The sequence below is a fragment of the Helianthus annuus genome, chromosome 2 (genome assembly GCF_002127325.2).
Source record: "Helianthus annuus cultivar XRQ/B chromosome 2, HanXRQr2.0-SUNRISE, whole genome shotgun sequence".
NCBI classification, from domain to species: domain Eukaryota; kingdom Viridiplantae; phylum Streptophyta; class Magnoliopsida; order Asterales; family Asteraceae; genus Helianthus; species Helianthus annuus.
In genome coordinates this window covers 1,845,039-1,865,639 of record NC_035434.2, presented here as the reverse complement: position 1 = coordinate 1,865,639, position 20,601 = coordinate 1,845,039, and the positions used below count along the sequence as shown (strand labels likewise).

Here is a 20,601-nt window from a genome sequence, read left to right as displayed (position 1 = left end):
TGCCAATGAATGGTTCCCACCTGGTCTTCAGTCGATTTAAATTTATATCACTCTGCACACTTTAAAATGATTGTGAGCCTACCGATACATCTTATATAGAGCTGCTTATCGTTTTTCATTTAAGGTTTAAAGAGGTTTGGATAGACCACTGATGTACTATCATTTTCTCTTTTGCTCGCCAGGGAATTCATTTTTGTTTTTCTATGTTTTTGTGTTTTTGAAATTTTTCAATGTTTTTGGATTTTCAGATTTTGGATTTACTCCCCCTAAAATCTAGAAACTAAGACAAATTTAAAACACAAAGATATTTACAAAAATGATGTTCCGATGTTGGTTTACTCTTGCTTGACCTTAATGCCGTTTACCAATAGTAAAAAGTCAAATCTTGATTTGTCAAATGCTTTGGTAAACAAGTCGGCACGTTGGTCATCGGTGTGGACCTTAACAACATCGATTAGCCTTTTCTCAAAGCAATCACGTATGAAGTGATATTTGATTTCGATGTGTTTGGTCTTTGAATGCTGCACAGGATTTCTAGTGATCTGTAATGCAGCAGAATTATCAACGTAAATAGGAGTAGTTAGGAATTCAAAACCGTAGTCGCGTAATTGTTGTTGGATCCAAAGGACTTGGGAGCAACAACTTGAGGCAGCAATGTATTCAGCTTCGCATGTTGATGTAGCGACGCACGTCTGCTTCTTGCACTGCCACGTGACTAGGCGATTTCCTAAAAACTGACATCCAGCCGTTGTGGATTTGCCGTCGATTTTGCATCCGCCGTGATCAGAATCACTGAAAGCTACCAATTCAAAGTTATTATCCTTAGGGTACCATAGACCGGTGTCAGGGTAACCCTTCAAATAACGAAAAATCCTTTTTACAGCTGCAAGATGTGAGGCCTTCGGGTTGACTTGATATCTGGCAAGCAGGCACGTTGGGTACATTATGTCTGGCCTTGATGCTGTGAGGTACATAAGAGATCCGATCATAGCGCGGTAGTATGAGGGGCTAACAGCTTCACCCTTCAAGTCTGGAGTAATTCCGTGATTTTGTGGCAGTGGGGTACCAATGGGCGTTGCATCGGACATCTGGAACCAGCTCAAGATGTCACCAACATATTTAGTCTGATGGATGAATATCCCAGACTTAGTTTGTTGCACTTGTATGCCCAAGAAAAAGGTCATTTCCCCCATAGCACTCATCTCGAATTTATCCTGCATAATGCGCTCGAAATTCCTACACAAGACATCATTAGTAGAACCAAAAATAATATCATCAACATATACCTGTACCAGAAGAAGATCTCCATCTTGTTCTTTCATGAAGAGAGTACAATCGATAAGACCTCTTCGAAAACCGTTCTCCAGCAGATAGGTGGATAAGGTTGGATACCAAGCTCGCGGTGCTTGATGAAGACCATAGAGAGATTTGTTGAGCAACCAAACCCGATCGGGATGGACAGGATCTTCAAAACCTGGGGGTTTTTCGACGTACACCTCTTCTTCAACCACACCATGTAAGAATGCACTTTTGACGTCCATCTGGTAGACCTTGAATCCTTTGAATGAGGCATAAGCCAGAAAGATCCGAATAGCTTCCAGACGTGCAACAGGTGCATAGACTTCGTTGTAGTCAATTCCTTCTATCTGACGAAAACCTTGAACGACTAAACGAGCTTTGTTCCGAATAACCACTCCACGGTCGTCCTTCTTGCATTTGAAAACCCATCGAGTGCCAATCTTCTTGTAGTTCTCAGGTCTTTCAACAAGCTTCCAAACACCAAGCTTTTGAAATTGCTGCAATTCTTCTTGCATGGATTCAACCCAAGCATTGTCTTTCAACGCTTCTTTCCACGATTTTGGTTCTTCTTGTGATACGTAACATGCGAAGGACCAGTCATTCTGTTGACCAGATTCTCTTATAGTTGCATACAAACCAGCATTCCGGTTGTTTCTCAGCTGATTACGTGTCTGCACACCGCGATGGACATCTCCTATAATATTCTGCTGGGGGTGGGTATCATGAATCCTCATTTCAGGATTATCTGGCACACGAGCATTGATACCCAAATTGTTAAAATTAAGATCAACAAACAACTCCACACCAGGAATGTGTGTAGAGGTAGATGCATTCCCTTCAGCAGTGTCTTCATTCTGCACATGAGGTGTATCAACAGAGGCACCTTGAACAGGAGCAGCTGGAGCCGAAGATCCTTCAGCTGCATCATGATATTCATCATCTTCAGAAGATTCATTATAATCAGCAGCATCTTCATAAACCTCATTTTGAACCATATTGTTGACAGACGAAGAAGCTTGTGGGTCAACAACAATAGGTCTAACCGAAGGTGAGACAGCAGCGTTGTCACTTTCCAACAACATCCTAGCCGCTGCTGACTCTTCATCAAAGGTTGGCAGATTGAAGGAGTCAAATAGTCCATCATAATCGAACATCCATGGATCACCCAGAGCCCTAACAGGACTCGTGTACCTTTGAACTCTCACTTCACTCCATAGCTCAATCTTTTTGGTAGCTAAATTCCAAACACGAAAATTCGGAGTAGCATATCCAAGGAAGAAACCCTCGATAGCTTTCGCTCCAAACTTTCCATTCGGCTCAATCATAGTACATGGAGCACCAAACGGTTCTAGGTAAGAAAGATCCGGTTTCCTTTTCTGAAGGAGTTCGAAGCAAGTTTTGCCATGTCTCTTTACTGTCAGAACTCTGTTTAACGTGTAGCATGCAGCCGAAACAGCCTCTCCCCAGAATTGAATAGGAAGTTCCGACTCCACTAACATTGTTCTTGCAGTTTCGATAATCGTCCGATTCTTCCTCTCCGCGACACCATTTTGTTGTGGAGTATAACGAGAACTGTACTCATGAAGAATGCCTTTAGAAGTACAAAACTCATCCATAACTTGATTCTTGAATTCGGTTCCATTGTCGCTTCGGATCCTCTTCACTTTCAACGAATAGAGATTCTCCAACATTGTAAGAAGATCCTTGAGGATGCCAGGAGTTTCACTCTTGTGTGCCATGAAGGATGCCCAAGAAAATCTAGAATAATCATCAGTAACAACTAGACAATAAGCATCTCCGAATGTTGTCTTGTGCTTCATAGGTCCAAAAAGATCCATATGAAGACGTTCGAGAGGCATGCTGACAGTGTTGATTTTCTTCAAAGGGTGAGACTTCTTTGTTTGCTTCCCCTTTTGGCACGAGACACAGATATCTTGAAGATGAAAACTTCTCACAGGCACACCATTCACAAGATTATTCTTCACCAAATGGTTCATCTTTCTCAAGTGAATGTGTCCCATTCTTCTGTGCCAAGATATAGACTCCTTTTCCGTGGCTTTTGAGACAAAGCAAGTGACTTGTGCAGATGTTGTAATCGCTTGCCTCATATCGAGAATATAAAGATCATTAACTCTCGGAGCCGATAAGAGAATCCATTCTTGTGGAATTTTGAAACCAGGTTTCAGCACATAGCAGCCGGCATCATCAAAGTGCACGGAGAATTTTTTATCGCAGATTTGCGACACACTGAGAAGATTATGATCAATTTGCTTCACATAATTGATCTTATCAAAGCACACGATGCCATTGGAGATACTTCCCTCTCCAGTGATGAATCCACCTTTGTCTCCCGCAAATGCGACATAGCCTCCTCTTATATTTCTTACATCGTACAGAAGCCGTAAGTCGCCAGTCATGTGCCTGGATGCTCCACTATCAACAATCCAGTGACTATTAATAGTTCCTCCTGGAACACCCTGCACATGTCATTTAAAAACATCAGTTGAGATTGGGGACCCAAGCCTTAGTGGTCTTGGGTCGTCCCTGAGCATCACGAAACGTGATCTCGATCTGTTGATGGTTTTCAAACACATTAACTCCCCCTGAACTATCACCCCTTTTAGATCTCCAAGTTTCTTTTTGCCTACCAGATTGAGTGTTATAAACTGTTTTTGAAGATTCTGGCTTTAACGGCTGTGACACACTTGGTTCTCTTTTGACTGTTTTAACTTCGGGTTTTAAAGCTTTCTCAACGGTTCACATGTTCTTACGTCGTTGTTTAGTTTCTTGTTCTTTTACTGTTCGTTTATCATGTTTAGGTGAAACTGACCGACGTTGAGGGTGAACCTTTTCAGGTGAAGATTTCTCAACAAACTTTTCTTTTGGAACGTTTGGGCAATTTTTAATGACATGCCCAAATTCCCCACATTTAAAACATGTTCTCCTTTCAACAAATTTGGGAGAAACTGATTGACCATGGGATGTCGAGCTCGTGGAACCAGAGGTACTAGCCTTTTCATCACACCCGTTTGTATGTTGAGTGTAATTGTTATCACTGTTACGTTTTAAGATTGTGACTTGTTTTACAAAATCAGTATTAGATTTGTTTTCAAAAGTTTCAATCTTATCAGTACCCTTGGATGACACGAACCTGACATCTTTTGCTTTCTTTTGAAATCGAGCTCCTTTTGATTCAGACTTCATCTGAGAGACCTTATGCTTTTGAGCTCGTTTGACTGGTTGTTTACCATTAGAAGCACTCGGTTGTTGAGTGGTTGAAGATTTTTGATTACCAAACTGTTTTCTAATCTCAGCCTTAGGAATTGGATCACATTGTGTTACAACAATTCCCGGAAGAGTCTTTCCCAAAAATTTGTTTGTGTTGTCTTCAAAAACTTTATCAATCAGAGATTGATTTACATTCTTAATTGGGAAATCGTGATCTGAGTAGATTTTATTATCTCCAACCAATGTATACAACACATTACTGCTTTTAACAGCAGACACACATGTCTTATCAACTTTGATAGGATCAATCACTTGCTTATTAACAGATGGGACATCAGGAGTATCGGGATCACAAAGAATGTGATTCTCTCGTGGAATAACTACTCCTTTCATCTTGTTAAGTGATTTATCCTGATCACTTACATCCAATTCTGGTTCATCATCCGATGTCTCATAGTCCTCGATAATTGGAGGACTTTGCTTCATGGATGATGAAGTTTCTTGTTGTTTAGAGGATGTGTTCGAAGAATTGTCCAGTTTGAACCCTAGGCCAGTAGCAAATTCCTCAACATCAAGAGGCAAATTTCGTGTTATCAAACGACATCACCGCTAATGTCGTGCTGATATGCACCAAACGACGAAACTGTTTAAAAATAAAACAATAAAAGTTAAGCAGTAAATAAATATATACAAACATTCTTTTTGCGAGTTTCGAGGGTAAGAGAATCATATCAGTGTACGGTCATGTCAAAACACTCTTGTTGTTCAGTTAGTTAACATTAAGATAAGCATCCTATAACAATTATCGGTATTGTTGTCCACTTAAGCTCAACTTATCAGATGTAATCATGTTTAGGAGATACGTTAAGGTATGATTTATACTTACCGACCGGTGTTCATCCACATCACGACACATTCCCGTATCAAGGTATGCATGAGGGTTCATCTTACCGGTGAGTATACCGATTATCATCTGTTTGACCGTATATGATGTGAAATTCTCACTTATTTTGATTTGAAAACAAGCCCTATGTGATATGATCACTTATTGATGAGGAACTTGATTTTCATATGCATGAGGGCACAGGAGCAAGTCCGTGAACAGGTCAGTACTTCCGTACAGCAGAGAGACGAACTTGACTCCCGGATAAATGTGATATTTTATCACTTATTTGTTTGGACATGTGATTGTTTATCACTTATTGAGGTCGAATGCAGTATGTATTATGTACACGTATGTATAGTATCATGGAAGATCTAGACTTGCGTCCCCGTTATTTTTCGGTAAAAGATACAACCATGATACCCAGATGATAAGCAGCATAAAGACCGAATATCTCAGAACCTCGGCAATCTATCAAACGAAATTTCGGTACTAAGACCATATGCCAATGAATGGTTCCCACCTGGTCTTCAGTCGATTTAAATTTATATCACTCTGCACACTTTAAAATGATTGTGAGCCTACCGATACATCTTATATAGAGCTGCTTATCGTTTTTCATTTAAGGTTTAAAGAGGTTTGGATAGACCACTGATGTACTATCATTTTCTCTTTTGCTCGCCAGGGAATTCATTTTTGTTTTTCTATGTTTTTGTGTTTTTGAAATTTTTCAATGTTTTTGGATTTTCAGATTTTGGATTTACTCCCCCTAAAATCTAGAAACTAAGACAAATTTAAAACACAAAGATATTTACAAAAATGATGTTCCGATGTTGGTTTACTCTTGCTTGACCTTAATGCCGTTTACCAATAGTAAAAAGTCAAATCTTGATTTGTCAAATGCTTTGGTAAACAAGTCGGCACGTTGGTCATCGGTGTGGACCTTAACAACATCGATTAGCCTTTTCTCAAAGCAATCACGTATGAAGTGATATTTGATTTCGATGTGTTTGGTCTTTGAATGCTGCACAGGATTTCTAGTGATCTGTAATGCAGCAGAATTATCAACGTAAATAGGAGTAGTTAGGAATTCAAAACCGTAGTCGCGTAATTGTTGTTGGATCCAAAGGACTTGGGAGCAACAACTTGAGGCAGCAATGTATTCAGCTTCGCATGTTGATGTAGCGACGCACGTCTGCTTCTTGCACTGCCACGTGACTAGGCGATTTCCTAAAAACTGACATCCAGCCGTTGTGGATTTGCCGTCGATTTTGCATCCGCCGTGATCAGAATCACTGAAAGCTACCAATTCAAAGTTATTATCCTTAGGGTACCATAGACCGGTGTCAGGGTAACCCTTCAAATAACGAAAAATCCTTTTTACAGCTGCAAGATGTGAGGCCTTCGGGTTGACTTGATATCTGGCAAGCAGGCACGTTGGGTACATTATGTCTGGCCTTGATGCTGTGAGGTACATAAGAGATCCGATCATAGCGCGGTAGTATGAGGGGCTAACAGCTTCACCCTTCAAGTCTGGAGTAATTCCGTGATTTTGTGGCAGTGGGGTACCAATGGGCGTTGCATCGGACATCTGGAACCGGCTCAAGATGTCACCAACATATTTAGTCTGATGGATGAATATCCCAGACTTAGTTTGTTGCACTTGTAGGCCCAAGAAAAAGGTCATTTCCCCCATAGCACTCATCTCGAATTTATCCTGCATAATGCGCTCGAAATTCCTACACAAGACATCATTAGTAGAACCAAAAATAATATCATCAACATATACCTGTACCAGAAGAAGATCTCCATCTTGTTCTTTCATGAAGAGAGTACAATCGATAAGACCTCTTCGAAAACCGTTCTCCAGCAGATAGGTGGATAAGGTTGGATACCAAGCTCGCGGTGCTTGATGAAGACCATAGAGAGATTTGTTGAGCAACCAAACCCGATCGGGATGGACAGGATCTTCAAAACCTGGGGGTTTTTCGACGTACACCTCTTCTTCAACCACACCATGTAAGAATGCACTTTTGACGTCCATCTGGTAGACCTTGAATCCTTTGAATGAGGCATAAGCCAGAAAGATCCGAATAGCTTCCAGACGTGCAACAGGTGCATAGACTTCGTTGTAGTCAATTCCTTCTATCTGACGAAAACCTTGAACGACTAAACGAGCTTTGTTCCGAATAACCACTCCACGGTCGTCCTTCTTGCATTTGAAAACCCATCGAGTGCCAATCTTCTTGTAGTTCTCAGGTCTTTCAACAAGCTTCCAAACACCAAGCTTTTGAAATTGCTGCAATTCTTCCTGCATGGATTCAACCCAAGCATTGTCTTTCAACGCTTCTTTCCACGATTTTGGTTCTTCTTGTGATACGTAACATGCGAAGGACCAGTCATTCTGTTGACCAGATTCTCTTATAGTTGCATACAAACCAGCATTCCGGTTGTTTCTCAGCTGATTACGTGTCTGCACACCGCGATGGACATCTCCTATAATATTCTGCTGGGGGTGGGTATCATGAATCCTCATTTCAGGATTATCTGGCACACGAGCATTGATACCCAAATTGTTAAAATTAAGATCAACAAACAACTCCACACCAGGAATGTGTGTAGAGGTAGATGCATTCCCTTCAGCAGTGTCTTCATTCTGCACATGAGGTGTATCAACAGAGGCACCTTGAACAGGAGCAGCTGGAGCCGAAGATCCTTCAGCTGCATCATGATATTCATCATCTTCAGAAGATTCATTATAATCAGCAGCATCTTCATAAACCTCATTTTGAACCATATTGTTGACAGACGAAGAAGCTTGTGGGTCAACAACAATAGGTCTAACCGAAGGTGAGACAGCAGCGTTGTCACTTTCCAACAACATCCTAGCCGCTGCTGACTCTTCATCAAAGGTTGGCAGATTGAAGGAGTCAAATAGTCCATCATAATCGAACATCCATGGATCACCCAGAGCCCTAACAGGACTCGTGTACCTTTGAACTCTCACTTCACTCCATAGCTCAATCTTTTTGGTAGCTAAATTCCAAACACGAAAATTCGGAGTAGCATATCCAAGGAAGAAACCCTCGATAGCTTTCGCTCCAAACTTTCCATTCGGCTCAATCATAGTACATGGAGCACCAAACGGTTCTAGGTAAGAAAGATCCGGTTTCCTTTTCTGAAGGAGTTCGAAGCAAGTTTTGCCATGTCTCTTTACTGTCAGAACTCTGTTTAACGTGTAGCATGCAGCCGAAACAGCCTCTCCCCAGAATTGAATAGGAAGTTCCGACTCCACTAACATTGTTCTTGCAGTTTCGATAATCGTCCGATTCTTCCTCTCCGCGACACCATTTTGTTGTGGAGTATAACGAGAACTGTACTCATGAAGAATGCCTTTAGAAGTACAAAACTCATCCATAACTTGATTCTTGAATTCGGTTCCATTGTCGCTTCAGATCCTCTTCACTTTCAACGAATAGAGATTCTCCAACATTGTAAGAAGATCCTTGAGGATGCCAGGAGTTTCACTCTTGTGTGCCATGAAGGATACCCAAGAAAATCTAGAATAATCATCAGTAACAACTAGACAATAAGCATCTCCGAATGTTGTCTTGTGCTTCATAGGTCCAAAAAGATCCATATGAAGACGTTCGAGAGGCATGCTGACAGTGTTGATTTTCTTCAAAGGGTGAGACTTCTTTGTTTGCTTCCCCTTTTGGCACGAGACACAGATATCTTGAAGATGAAAACTTCTCACAGGCACACCATTCACAAGATTATTCTTCACCAAATGGTTCATCTTTCTCAAGTGAATGTGTCCCATTCTTCTGTGCCAAGATATAGACTCCTTTTCCGTGGCTTTTGAGACAAAGCAAGTGACTTGTGCAGATGTTGTAATCGCTTGCCTCATATCGAGAATATAAAGATCATTAACTCTCGGAGCCGATAAGAGAATCCATTCTTGTGGAATTTTGAAACCAGGTTTCAGCACATAGCAGCCGGCATCATCAAAGTGCACGGAGAATTTTTTATCGCAGATTTGCGACACACTGAGAAGATTATGATCAATTTGCTTCACATAATTGATCTTATCAAAGCACACGATGCCATTGGAGATACTTCCCTCTCCAGTGATGAATCCACCTTTGTCTCCCGCAAATGCGACATAGCCTCCTCTTATATTTCTTACATCGTACAGAAGCCGTAAGTCGCCAGTCATGTGCCTGGATGCTCCACTATCAACAATCCAGTGACTATTAATAGTTCCTCCTGGAACACCCTGCACATGTCATTTAAAAACATCAGTTGAGATTGGGGACCCAAGCCTTAGTGGTCTTGGGTCGTCCCTGAGCATCACGAAACGTGATCTCGATCTGTTGATGGTTTTCAAACACATTAACTCCCCCTGAACTATCACCCCTTTTAGATCTCCAAGTTTCTTTTTGCCTACCAGATTGAGTGTTATAAACTGTTTTTGAAGATTCTGGCTTTAACGGCTGTGACACACTTGGTTCTCTTTTGACTGTTTTAACTTCAGGTTTTAAAGCTTTCTCAACGGTTCTCATGTTCTTACGTCGTTGTTTAGTTTCTTGTTCTTTTACTGTTCGTTTATCATGTTTAGGTGAAACTGACCGACGTTGAGGGTGAACCTTTTCAGGTGAAGATTTCTCAACAAACTTTTCTTTTGGAACGTTTGGGCAATTTTTAATGACATGCCCAAATTCCCCACATTTAAAACATGTTCTCCTTTCAACAAATTTGGGAGAAACTGATTGACCATGGGATGTCGAGCTCGTGGAACCAGAGGTACTAGCCTTTTCATCACACCCGTTTGTATGTTGAGTGTAATTGTTATCACTGTTACGTTTTAAGATTGTGACTTGTTTTACAAAATCAGTATTAGATTTGTTTTCAAAAGTTTCAATCTTATCAGTACCCTTGGATGACACGAACCTGACATCTTTTGCTTTCTTTTGAAATCGAGCTCCTTTTGATTCAGACTTCATCTGAGAGACCTTATGCTTTTGAGCTCGTTTGACTGGTTGTTTACCATTAGAAGCACTCGGTTGTTGAGTGGTTGAAGATTTTTGATTACCAAACTGTTTTCTAATCTCAGCCTTAGGAATTGGATCACATTGTGTTACAACAATTCCCGGAAGAGTCTTTCCCAAAAATTTGTTTGTGTTGTCTTCAAAAACTTTATCAATCAGAGATTGATTTACATTCTTAATTGGGAAATCGTGATCTGAGTAGATTTTATTATCTCCAACCAATGTATACAACACATTACTGCTTTTAACAGCAGACACACATGTCTTATCAACTTTGATAGGATCAATCACTTGCTTATTAACAGATGGGACATCAGGAGTATCGGGATCACAAAGAATGTGATTCTCTCGTGGAATAACTACTCCTTTCATCTTGTTAAGTGATTTATCCTGATCACTTACATCCAATTCTGGTTCATCATCCGATGTCTCATAGTCCTCGATAATTGGAGGACTTTGCTTCATGGATGATGAAGTTTCTTGTTGTTTAGAGGATGTGTTCGAAGAATTGTCCAGTTTGAACCCTAGGCCAGTAGCAAATTCCTCAACATCAAGAGGCACACTGGGTTCATACCGAGGCATTTCCTCCTCATCAGGCATCTTGGTATAATTATTCATCAAAGGGGGCGGACATTTCTTATACCCTATGCCTTTCTGATTTCCCTTCGGTTGTTGAACATCGATGATGTGATCAAGCACAAATTGGGAGTTAGAATAACTATCCAATTTCTGTTTGATCGCATCATGCTCGCATTGGGCAATGGCTAATTGCTTCTTAGTTTCTTCCACAATGTTAATGTATTCATTTATACTTACTTGCTTGTGGTGAACTACTTTGTTCACTTCGGACACATTTTTCTTTAATGTTTCAATTACAGATTTAAAATCTTTTTCGTTCCGAGTTAAAGCCATATTTGCCTCTTTGCATTTGGAAAGTTCAACAACCAAATTTTGATTATGACTATGAAGCTTTTCTAGTTCAAGCTTCATTTCATCACATGATTCACAAACACTAGGAGCAGGAGGTTCAGAATTTACCTGACTCGAAGAGGCTGACACACTTGTCATAAAAGCAGTTTGAAAAGAAAAAGATCCGTCTTCAGAAAAGAACTTTTCCATTTCTCTGGATGTAGTAGCAGCCTTCTTGATCAGAATTGATTTCTGACATATGAGTTCATCAGCTTCACTCAATAACTCCTCAACACTAGAACCTGCTTCCTCCTTCACATCAGACTCTGAGTGACTATCCCCAGAAACAGAGCCTTCTTCATCAGAACTTCCAGAATAACCAGAACTGTCATCACTTTCAGAGACCTCTTCTTTATGAACATGCTCGATGACCTTTGCATAACAAGCTGTTCCACTTCCCTGATCACCTTCACCAAACTGCACAGACCAGTCACATCCCTCATCAGCTTGAACAGCCAAAGCCCGATTGGGATTTGAAGTTCCAGGCTGACCCTGATTGTGATTAACTGCCACCATCCTCCTTTCATGGTTTTCTTGCTGGGCATTCACATTTGCATTACTCGTCTGGTTTCTGAAAGGGTTGTGATTGCCTTGTTTTGTTGGTCGAGTACACTCACGTTTGAAGTGCCCTTTATTACCACAATTGAAGCATGTAACGACATTAATATCAAACCCATACTTCGTATCTTTCTTTCCTTCCAACGAAGTTCTTCCAGTTCGAGCCATGAAATCTTTTGCCCTTCTAACCGCACTAGCAAAGGCCCATTTTATATCCATCAACTCCATTTCTTCCTTGTCGATCTGTTGATAATCTTCATTGGTCATGTTGATGTTTCCAAGCTGACCTGCTACCAAACCACAGTAAGCACTGACCATTGTATTGATAATTTCCATATGCTCCTTAGCAACTTCAATGCTGAGGTGTGAAAGGTTTGAATTATCGACTCGGATTGTGTTAGGGTTTTGAGGTCGAGGTTGAGGATTGCTTGTATAATGAGCTTGTTGTTGTTGTTGTGGTTGGACTGGTGGCTGTGTTGGGACGGGAATGTAAGACCTCGGATCTAATTGAGGTTGTGGTGGAGCAGATGTTGACTGAGGAAACGGAAAGGAACTTGTGTTGGACACAAATGCAGTCTGCAGTTTAGGTTGCTGAGCTGCAGCGGATCTTGCCAAAGCATCGAAACCTGGAAGGTACATTTCTGTATTCTGAGGAGCAGGAGCTCGCTTTGCTTTCCTGATTTCTTCATCATTTTTATGTTCCAGTTTCTGAATGAACTCATAGATGTTAACCGTGTCTAGAGTTCCAGTATGCTTCAACAGCTCAATAAAAGAACTCCACTTTGGAGGTAAGGCGTCAGCAAACCTATTCACCATGTCTTGTTGAGTAGAAACAACCCTATAAGCACACATTTCACTAATCAGATGATAGAAACGTGTTGTCATATCATTTAGAGTTTCGTTTTCCAAAAACTGAAACGATTCAAACTCTTTCTTCAACAAATCATGACGAGACTTTCGAGCAGCTGCATTGCCTTCTCCTCTAGCTACTAAGGCATCCCACAATGTTTTCGTGGTTTTGCAGTATGAGAACTGATGATAGATATCTTTGTTGAGTGCTTGTGTAAGTGTAGCAAAGGCCTTTTTCTCCAATTCATAAGCCTTCTTGTCATTTTCAAGCATGTTAGCATAACCTTCTGAAGTGGATGCTGCAACTTCAAGATTATCATTGAATGTATTGATGAAACACGTCCAAAGGTCGGTGCTTTGCCCTTGAACATACGTGTGAAACCGGTTTTTCCATGATGGAAAGTCATTCATATGATTCAACTTTGGTGGACGATTGTTGCTGCCCGTTTCGCTTTCACTAATCAAAAGATTTTGAAGGCTTTGACTTTGATTGGATACCAAAGCCCATTGACTTGGACTGATTGAAGGCGGTGGAAACATACTTTTCGCCCAAGCTGCAGCAGAGGTTAGCTCTTGACTGGATTGAGAGTCAATACTCCAGTCCCAAGGACTTGTACAACTCATTTTGATGAAATACTAATAGAAGACCTTCACAAACACAAACTGTTAAATGCAAACAGACAAGAATCGAAAGATCAAGACTTTGTTCGAAGGATCAACAGTGTTCGAAAGATCACTGTTGAATTTCGAACAATTGATCTCGAAAGATTCACAATGAAAGATCCTTATCTTTCGAACACAGATCTCGAAAGATTCACAATGAAAGATCCTTATCTTTCAAACACTAATCTCGAAAGATTCACCAACTCGAAGGATCCTTATCTTTCGAAGAGTAACAGTAGCTCGAACGATGTATCCTTCGAAAAGATTCCTTGGCTCGAAAGATAGAACACAGGCTTCGAAAGATGTTCGAAGGATGGGTATCTGTCGAACCTCCTTGATCGAAAGATGATCTTTCGACTTCGAAAGATGTCTTTCGATGAGCTCTGACACACTGACACGAAGTTGACGGGTAGGTGAAAAAGGTGATGGGTTGGTGAACCAACTTTTGGCAGAAGGGATGTTCTGACACAACCTTTCTACCAACTTTGATTTTCAAACAAAAAATGTCCAAAAATGGCAAACCTTATCCAGAAATTCCGGTCACCGGAACACACCGGAATTTGGCCGGAAATCACCAAATTTTGTAAAAAACAAGTTGTAAGTTACCCAACCCGCTCTTGAACACACCCAGTTAGTTTAGAACTCGTTTTTGTGTTTAAAAAAGCAAGAAAACCACCAAAAACGGGTACTAAACCAAGTGTTCAAACACACCAAGACTTGAACAAACCCGGTTTTTAACAAGGTAAAGAGCCACGGCTCTGATACCACTTGTAGGTCCCTCGTGGAGGATGAGGTTAAACCTTAACCTTGTTATATTAACACACTAGCGAGTGTGGAATCCAAGCTAGAGTGCAACCGAGTTGAGACAAGCACAAACACAAGACACACAAAGTTCATCGATTAACACCACTGTATTAATACGTATGAAAGGTTCCGGTTACAAGCACAAGGTTTACAAATCAGTTTTGCAAACTCTCTAAGTGTGTGTGTGTTTCAGCAGTGTTTCTCCGAAAGTCTTAGTCTCAGTCTAAATGTGAAAACAACACACTGCATGGGTATATATATACCCAGCTCAGTAAGTCTGGTCGAAGGATCCGATAGATATCTCGAAGGATCATCTATCGAAGTTAAGCTCTTCGAAAGATCATGAAAACTGATCGAAAGATCATCTTTCGATCAGACTTCCTTCGAAGGATTCATAGGGACCTCGAAGGATGATCTATCGAGGTCCATCCATCGAAGCTTCATCTTTCGAGCTCATCGAAGGATCTAAACTATCCTTCGATGAGACATCCTTCGAACCATACATGTTACATTCATAAACTAACTGTTTGGCCAAGTCAAACCAGGAGGATGGTTGACTTGGTCAAACTTACATGACTAACAAGGACATCGTTTTACATCGTGACCGAATACGGACAAAGTACAGACACAAGTGCACCAACAGATTATGTGTAAACATGTTTAGAACTAAAAATGACCAATTCCATAGTATTTAAACTTTTTTTTCCATTATATTTATAGACTAAAAATGACCAATTTCAAAGTATTTAAACTTTTTTCCATTATTATATTTAGATTTAAATGCTTGGTTGGTTCCTGTGGTTTGCAAAAATTTCAGACTTGGTCCTAGTGGTTTACTAATTACACACGTGGTCCCAACACTTGTCAAAAATGCACTCGGTTGGTCCCCGGCCCTAACCTCAGTTAAATTTCTCAGTTAACTATGTGTGAATTGACTATATTACCCTTAGAACAATTAAAAGAAATAAAAATATATAAAAAACAATATATATCTTCTTCTACCCTAAACCACCACCACCATCTCTCCTGCACCACCATAGAGGACGGCTCCAAACATCGTAACTGTTCAAAACGCCCATCCAAAACCTAGATAAAGGTGATAAACATCCAAAACTATTATAATCACAAACACTACTGCAATTCAGATCGATTAACATGACTTTATCATCTCCGTCATCATTTCCGACGAAGAAGAGGAAATTGAGGACAGTAATCGATCATTCTCCTCGGAGAATGAAAACGCTCGGCCAGAATCAGATCCTGAGGTGTAATCGGAGCGAAATTGAAGCAATTGGTGGATCCAGTGGTGTGAATTGGATGAGAGAGGGAGATATCAGAAGAAATTGAGAGGATTCGTGGTGGTGAAATTGTGAATCAGATGAAAAAGTTAAACCCTAGGTGGTGGAAGAGACGCACTGAAGCAGAGAGTGGTGGCGGTGGAGAGAGGGAGTGCGGCAGAGGAGGGTGAGAGATGATGATGGTGATGAAGACATTGTTGAAGTGGAGACATTGTTGAAGTGGAGATTTACAGGTGTGAGGTGTGGGGGTAGGGTTTTTGTGAGGGTGGGAGATGATGATGGTGATGAAGATGATGTAGTGGGTTTTGTTAATAAGCAAGGGTATTTTGGTCATTTAACATGGACTTAACTGAAAAATTTAACTGATGTTAGGGTTGGGGACCAACCGAATGCATTTTTGACAAGTTTTGGGACCACGCGTGTAATTAGTAAACCACTAGGACCAAGTCTGCAATTTTTGAAAACCATAGGGACCAACCAAGCATTTAACTCTTATATTTATAGAGTAAAGTTCCGGTACAAATAACTTTAACATACTAAATGTACGAATAGCATAAAAAGGCAAAAAAAAAAAAAAAAAAAAACCGCGGTGGTATTTTCGTAATTATTTGTTTGTAGGGTAATTATCAGAATTAATCTACAAATGATCTTTTAGAGTATTTTTGATCTCGTACAGTAATTTTGTAAAATGTTCTTGTAGAGTAATTTTGATCAAAATATTATACGTCACCAAAAAAACCCCAAAAAACCTAACACCCCCCCCCCCCCCTAAAAAAAAAAAACCTAATCCCCACACCACCCAAACTAAATGCTAAAAACTAAACTACAATATCATTTGTAGAGTAATTTTGATAGTTACTAATAATTACGAAAATACCACCGCGTTTTTTAGCAAAACCTTCATTTCGTACGTTTTGTACGTTAAAGTTATTTGTATTTGACCTTTTGTCTATATTTATATATATATAGAAAGTTTAAAATACAAAAGTCTCTTAACGTGCAACGGCGTAATCAGGGTAAAAGCCAACCTATGCGTGATTTGTGTTTTTACCATGCGTGATTCTTCTTTATGCGTAATTAGGGTTTGAAATTTATAACGTGCATAATTTACAAATGAACATGCGTAATTAATTCACATATGGTCGCACGTTAAGGACAAATGAACATGTGTATTTAATTCGCATATGGTCGCACGTTAAGGAGCTATTGTACGTTAACCTTCCTCATGTGTCTATATATATATATATATAGAGGAAGGTTAACGTACATTACGGCTTAACGTACATCACGTACGACAGGTAATTACGCATGTTCATTATAAAATCACGTATGTTATAAATCAAAAATCCAAAATCACGCATGTTGAAACACAATAATCACGCATATTGAAAACATTAATAACGCATGTTATAGAACAAATCACGCACGTTGTCGTACGTGAAGTACGTTAAGCCGTAATGTATGATATACTTTATACTTCAAGGCTTAACCTACATTAACATACATGACAAAAAATATAACATGCGTTATTATCATAGAACGTGCGTGATTATAGTCCCATGCGTGATTATGTGGTCCCATGCGTGATTATGTGGTCCCATGCGTGATTATACCCCTGATCCAACGGTTACCATTGTCTCCTACGTGATGTATGATAAGGCTTTTTGTATGTTAACCTTACTCTATATATATATATATATATGCAATTTTGATAAAAATTTTGAAATTTCATATATATATATATATATATTTATATTTTTGCAAGTTTCTAATTCATGTTGGCATTCATATGCCATGGCAACATATTTAAAAAATAAAAAACCTAAATAAATGCCATGTAGGATAAATTAGCTTTTATTTAGGTAAAATATTTATAATTGAAACATCAAAGTGAACTTTAGTGAACTAATTGTAACAATCTATTAAGGAGTAACCTGATTGGAACACTCCTAAAACTTGGTTAGTATTTAACAAAGTTATTCCAATGAAAAAATTACTTACTCGCGTCAACTGATATAGCTGATATAATCGGACCATTGGTTTCTGTAAGTGGAAAGTTAGGTTTGCCTTTGCCAGCCCAGTAAAGTTGAATCTTGAGTGTGTTATTCTTCACATTGACTGTATAACTCTTTATTAATTCCCTACCGATACCTCCAGCCTCCTTTATAATATCAAAATCCTTTAATTTTAACTCCCCCTACAATATATAAAACTTCTCATGAGATGTTAATTATGTTCCTTTTGCAGTTGCATCCATTATTTTAGGGCTAATCGTATAATAAAAGTTATCAGCTTTGGTCGAGTTTCTGTTTTAGACAGAAAAAAAAAACCCTTCAAGGTTTTATAAATATCTCATTAAGGTAATCAACTTTCATAAACTTCCATCTAAGGTACGTAATTTGATCCAGTGACCAATCAAAATGTTACCGTGACAGTAACTTTTGACCATGTTAATACAAGATATTGACACTCCATCAGAATCAATGGAGTGGATGAGGTTGTAACTATCTTGTTGTAGGAAGGATTTATTAGGGGGCACATATAATTTTCTTTAACTTAAATCAGACCTATTTATTTATTTTGAGACGTTGTTGGTTTTTCTAAACAAGAATCAGACGAAAGCTGGTTGCATTTTATGCCATTATTCAATTACTATATATATTCGAATGTTGAACCACCTGTACATAAACATCAAATACACGCTTCCTGGGGCTATATTCGGTGAAAACGATCTCTGCAAAGTGGAGTCTGACCGTATAATGCCCGTTCATAAGACACAATCCATAATAAGTGAGAGAATTAGCAGCCGTGCGTGCTTTTGTATATAATGCGGTATTAACAGTAGAGATATTATTGAGATTAGACGTGTTGGAAAGAATATAGGTGTTTGGATATCTGATATCATATACGAACGCTCCTGTGCTGCTAAACGCCCAATTTCCAGCATTGTAATATGACGAGGGGCCTTTTCTCTCTGTATCACCTTCATAGTTTGTGTTGTTGACAGTTACGTCGTAATCCCCACAGTTTATGTAGAGAGAACAAATCTCTGCGCAAAAGATGAGTTTTTAGTTAAGATATGATTCAAGGTTAGTGTGTAATAATTCGGAGTAATGTAAAATCTTTACTTACGTTGTTCATACGACTTAGTGCATGGGAAATCTTTCCTTAGACATGGATGAATGTTGCTTCTAGGTAACAGTTACAAGTCAAATAATTAGTAATTCTGTAGTTTTCATGCTTACACAACACTCAATGTGGTTCATGTGAGCCCAAGGCGCTTGCAAGTTCCCCACTGTCCCTAACATTTATACTTCATAAACTTATCTAAGGTGTTAAAAAATACGAATTTTTATTCTTCATATTAAAACCTTTATTATTTAAAACACCTTCTTTTACACTAAGCATTATGTAATTATATTTTAAATATCTATTTTAATATTTAAATGCGTATACAAATTAAAAGTTACGGAAATTTATATTATAACCAGTGGGGAATCGGGCCGAAATCAATCAGTTTTTTCGATTTAGTACATGGTAATTTTTTCCTTAGACATGGATGTATATTATTTCTACACTAAATTCATGAGAGATATAAATCGTTTGGGAACGGGCTCGAATCACTCAATTTCCTTTATTGAACAACAACTCACAGACTTTCTTAACTCTACTCCTAACTTAATTTTTTTTACAACCACGTGACTTGAACCTTCAACACTTTTAAAAGACAAACCATCCTCTAATGTTCGAAAATTAGAATAATGTGAATAGAAATTAATTTAGTGATAATTAATGGACTCTTCATGGTGACAAACTCTTGAGTAGAGTTTCTATGTCACTTGATTACCTTTTAATAGAGTTTTTATGTCTCTAATTAAATCACTAATTAAATCACTAATTAAGTGAGACTTTTATTAGAGTTTTATGTCTCTAATAAATCACCAATTAAGAGTAACTCTTCACTACCCACATCTCTTGTAAAAATGGTAGGCTATGTGCCTCATCGGAATGATGAGAAAACTACAAGAAAAAAAATATGCACGAAGAATTCTTGAAGAAGTGGTGAAGACTTGAAGACCCACGTGTTGGGTACTTAAAGAGATATGTTTTCTCTATTCAATTTCATTACCTTCATATCATTATTTTCCACAAGTTCTAACACTATAATTTTATCCGGTGTAACTTCAGGCGCGTGACCATTTCTGGCAGTATATATTGCTTCGGCTGTTGTACCCTGGGAAACAGACACGTCATCTTTAGTAGAGGCGCGGAATCTGTTTTAAGGGAAGCGTGTTGAATACGTGGCTCAGCCAAACCGTCAACATCAGTTTGTTCATTTTTGCAGCCAAGAAGGATCACACAAGGAGACGCGGTTCAAGTTCTCGTAGCAGAAATTGTACAAGAAGACACTTCTTAAGCTCTTGTCAAAGACAACGATTTGAATCGATTTATTTAAATATGTTGTATTTCATATTTAATTTTGTATGGATTTGTACACGGTACGGGTACTACAATTTCCCAAAAATATGTAAAGAGAGTATCTTTACACTTTTATATTTACTTATATAATTTTTATTATAATTGTGACCCATTTCCTACATCTAACTCCTAAGTACCTCTAGCCAAAGTCCCTTTGTTCCACATCACTAAAGACTTGGTAGTTACAAACACGTGATGACAATTGATCTCAACTGCAAAGTTATCTTTAGTGACTTGTCAAAGACAAAGATAATGTTATGGATCCAACAACCTGAGGGTTTATTAGAGATCAAGTTGTGGAAAGAGACTAAAGCCCATGGAAAAAGGGTGTGTGAAGGAAAACTACCTTAGTTGACTGGAAATCCCAAGATCTAATTTCAATAGGACAACGAATTCATATGCCTAAGGGTGGTCACTATGGGGGCATAGTTGATATGCATAAGCTAGTATATATGGTCATATATACCTCCTAAACGATAAAAGGGTGTTTAAATACGTCATAGTTCATTCCTATAAAATT

At 39.0% G+C, this 20,601-nt stretch overlaps 1 protein-coding gene across 1 annotated transcript in view; it reads right to left on the bottom strand.

Moving 5' to 3' along the window:
• Window positions 1–20,246, bottom strand: part of LOC110908205 (probable LRR receptor-like serine/threonine-protein kinase At1g07650) — a 36,365-nt gene extending 16,119 nt beyond the window's left edge. The window contains exons 1-4 of the mRNA XM_022153118.2: window positions 20,219–20,246; window positions 18,281–18,651; window positions 17,604–17,799; window positions 11,878–11,916 (exon numbers count right to left, since the gene is read on the bottom strand). Coding sequence (XP_022008810.2) covers window positions 11,878–11,916; window positions 17,604–17,799; window positions 18,281–18,651; window positions 20,219–20,246 — 634 coding nt within the window. The remainder of the gene's footprint in view (window positions 1–11,877; window positions 11,917–17,603; window positions 17,800–18,280; window positions 18,652–20,218) is intronic.
• Window positions 20,247–20,601: the final 355 nt, after the last annotated feature.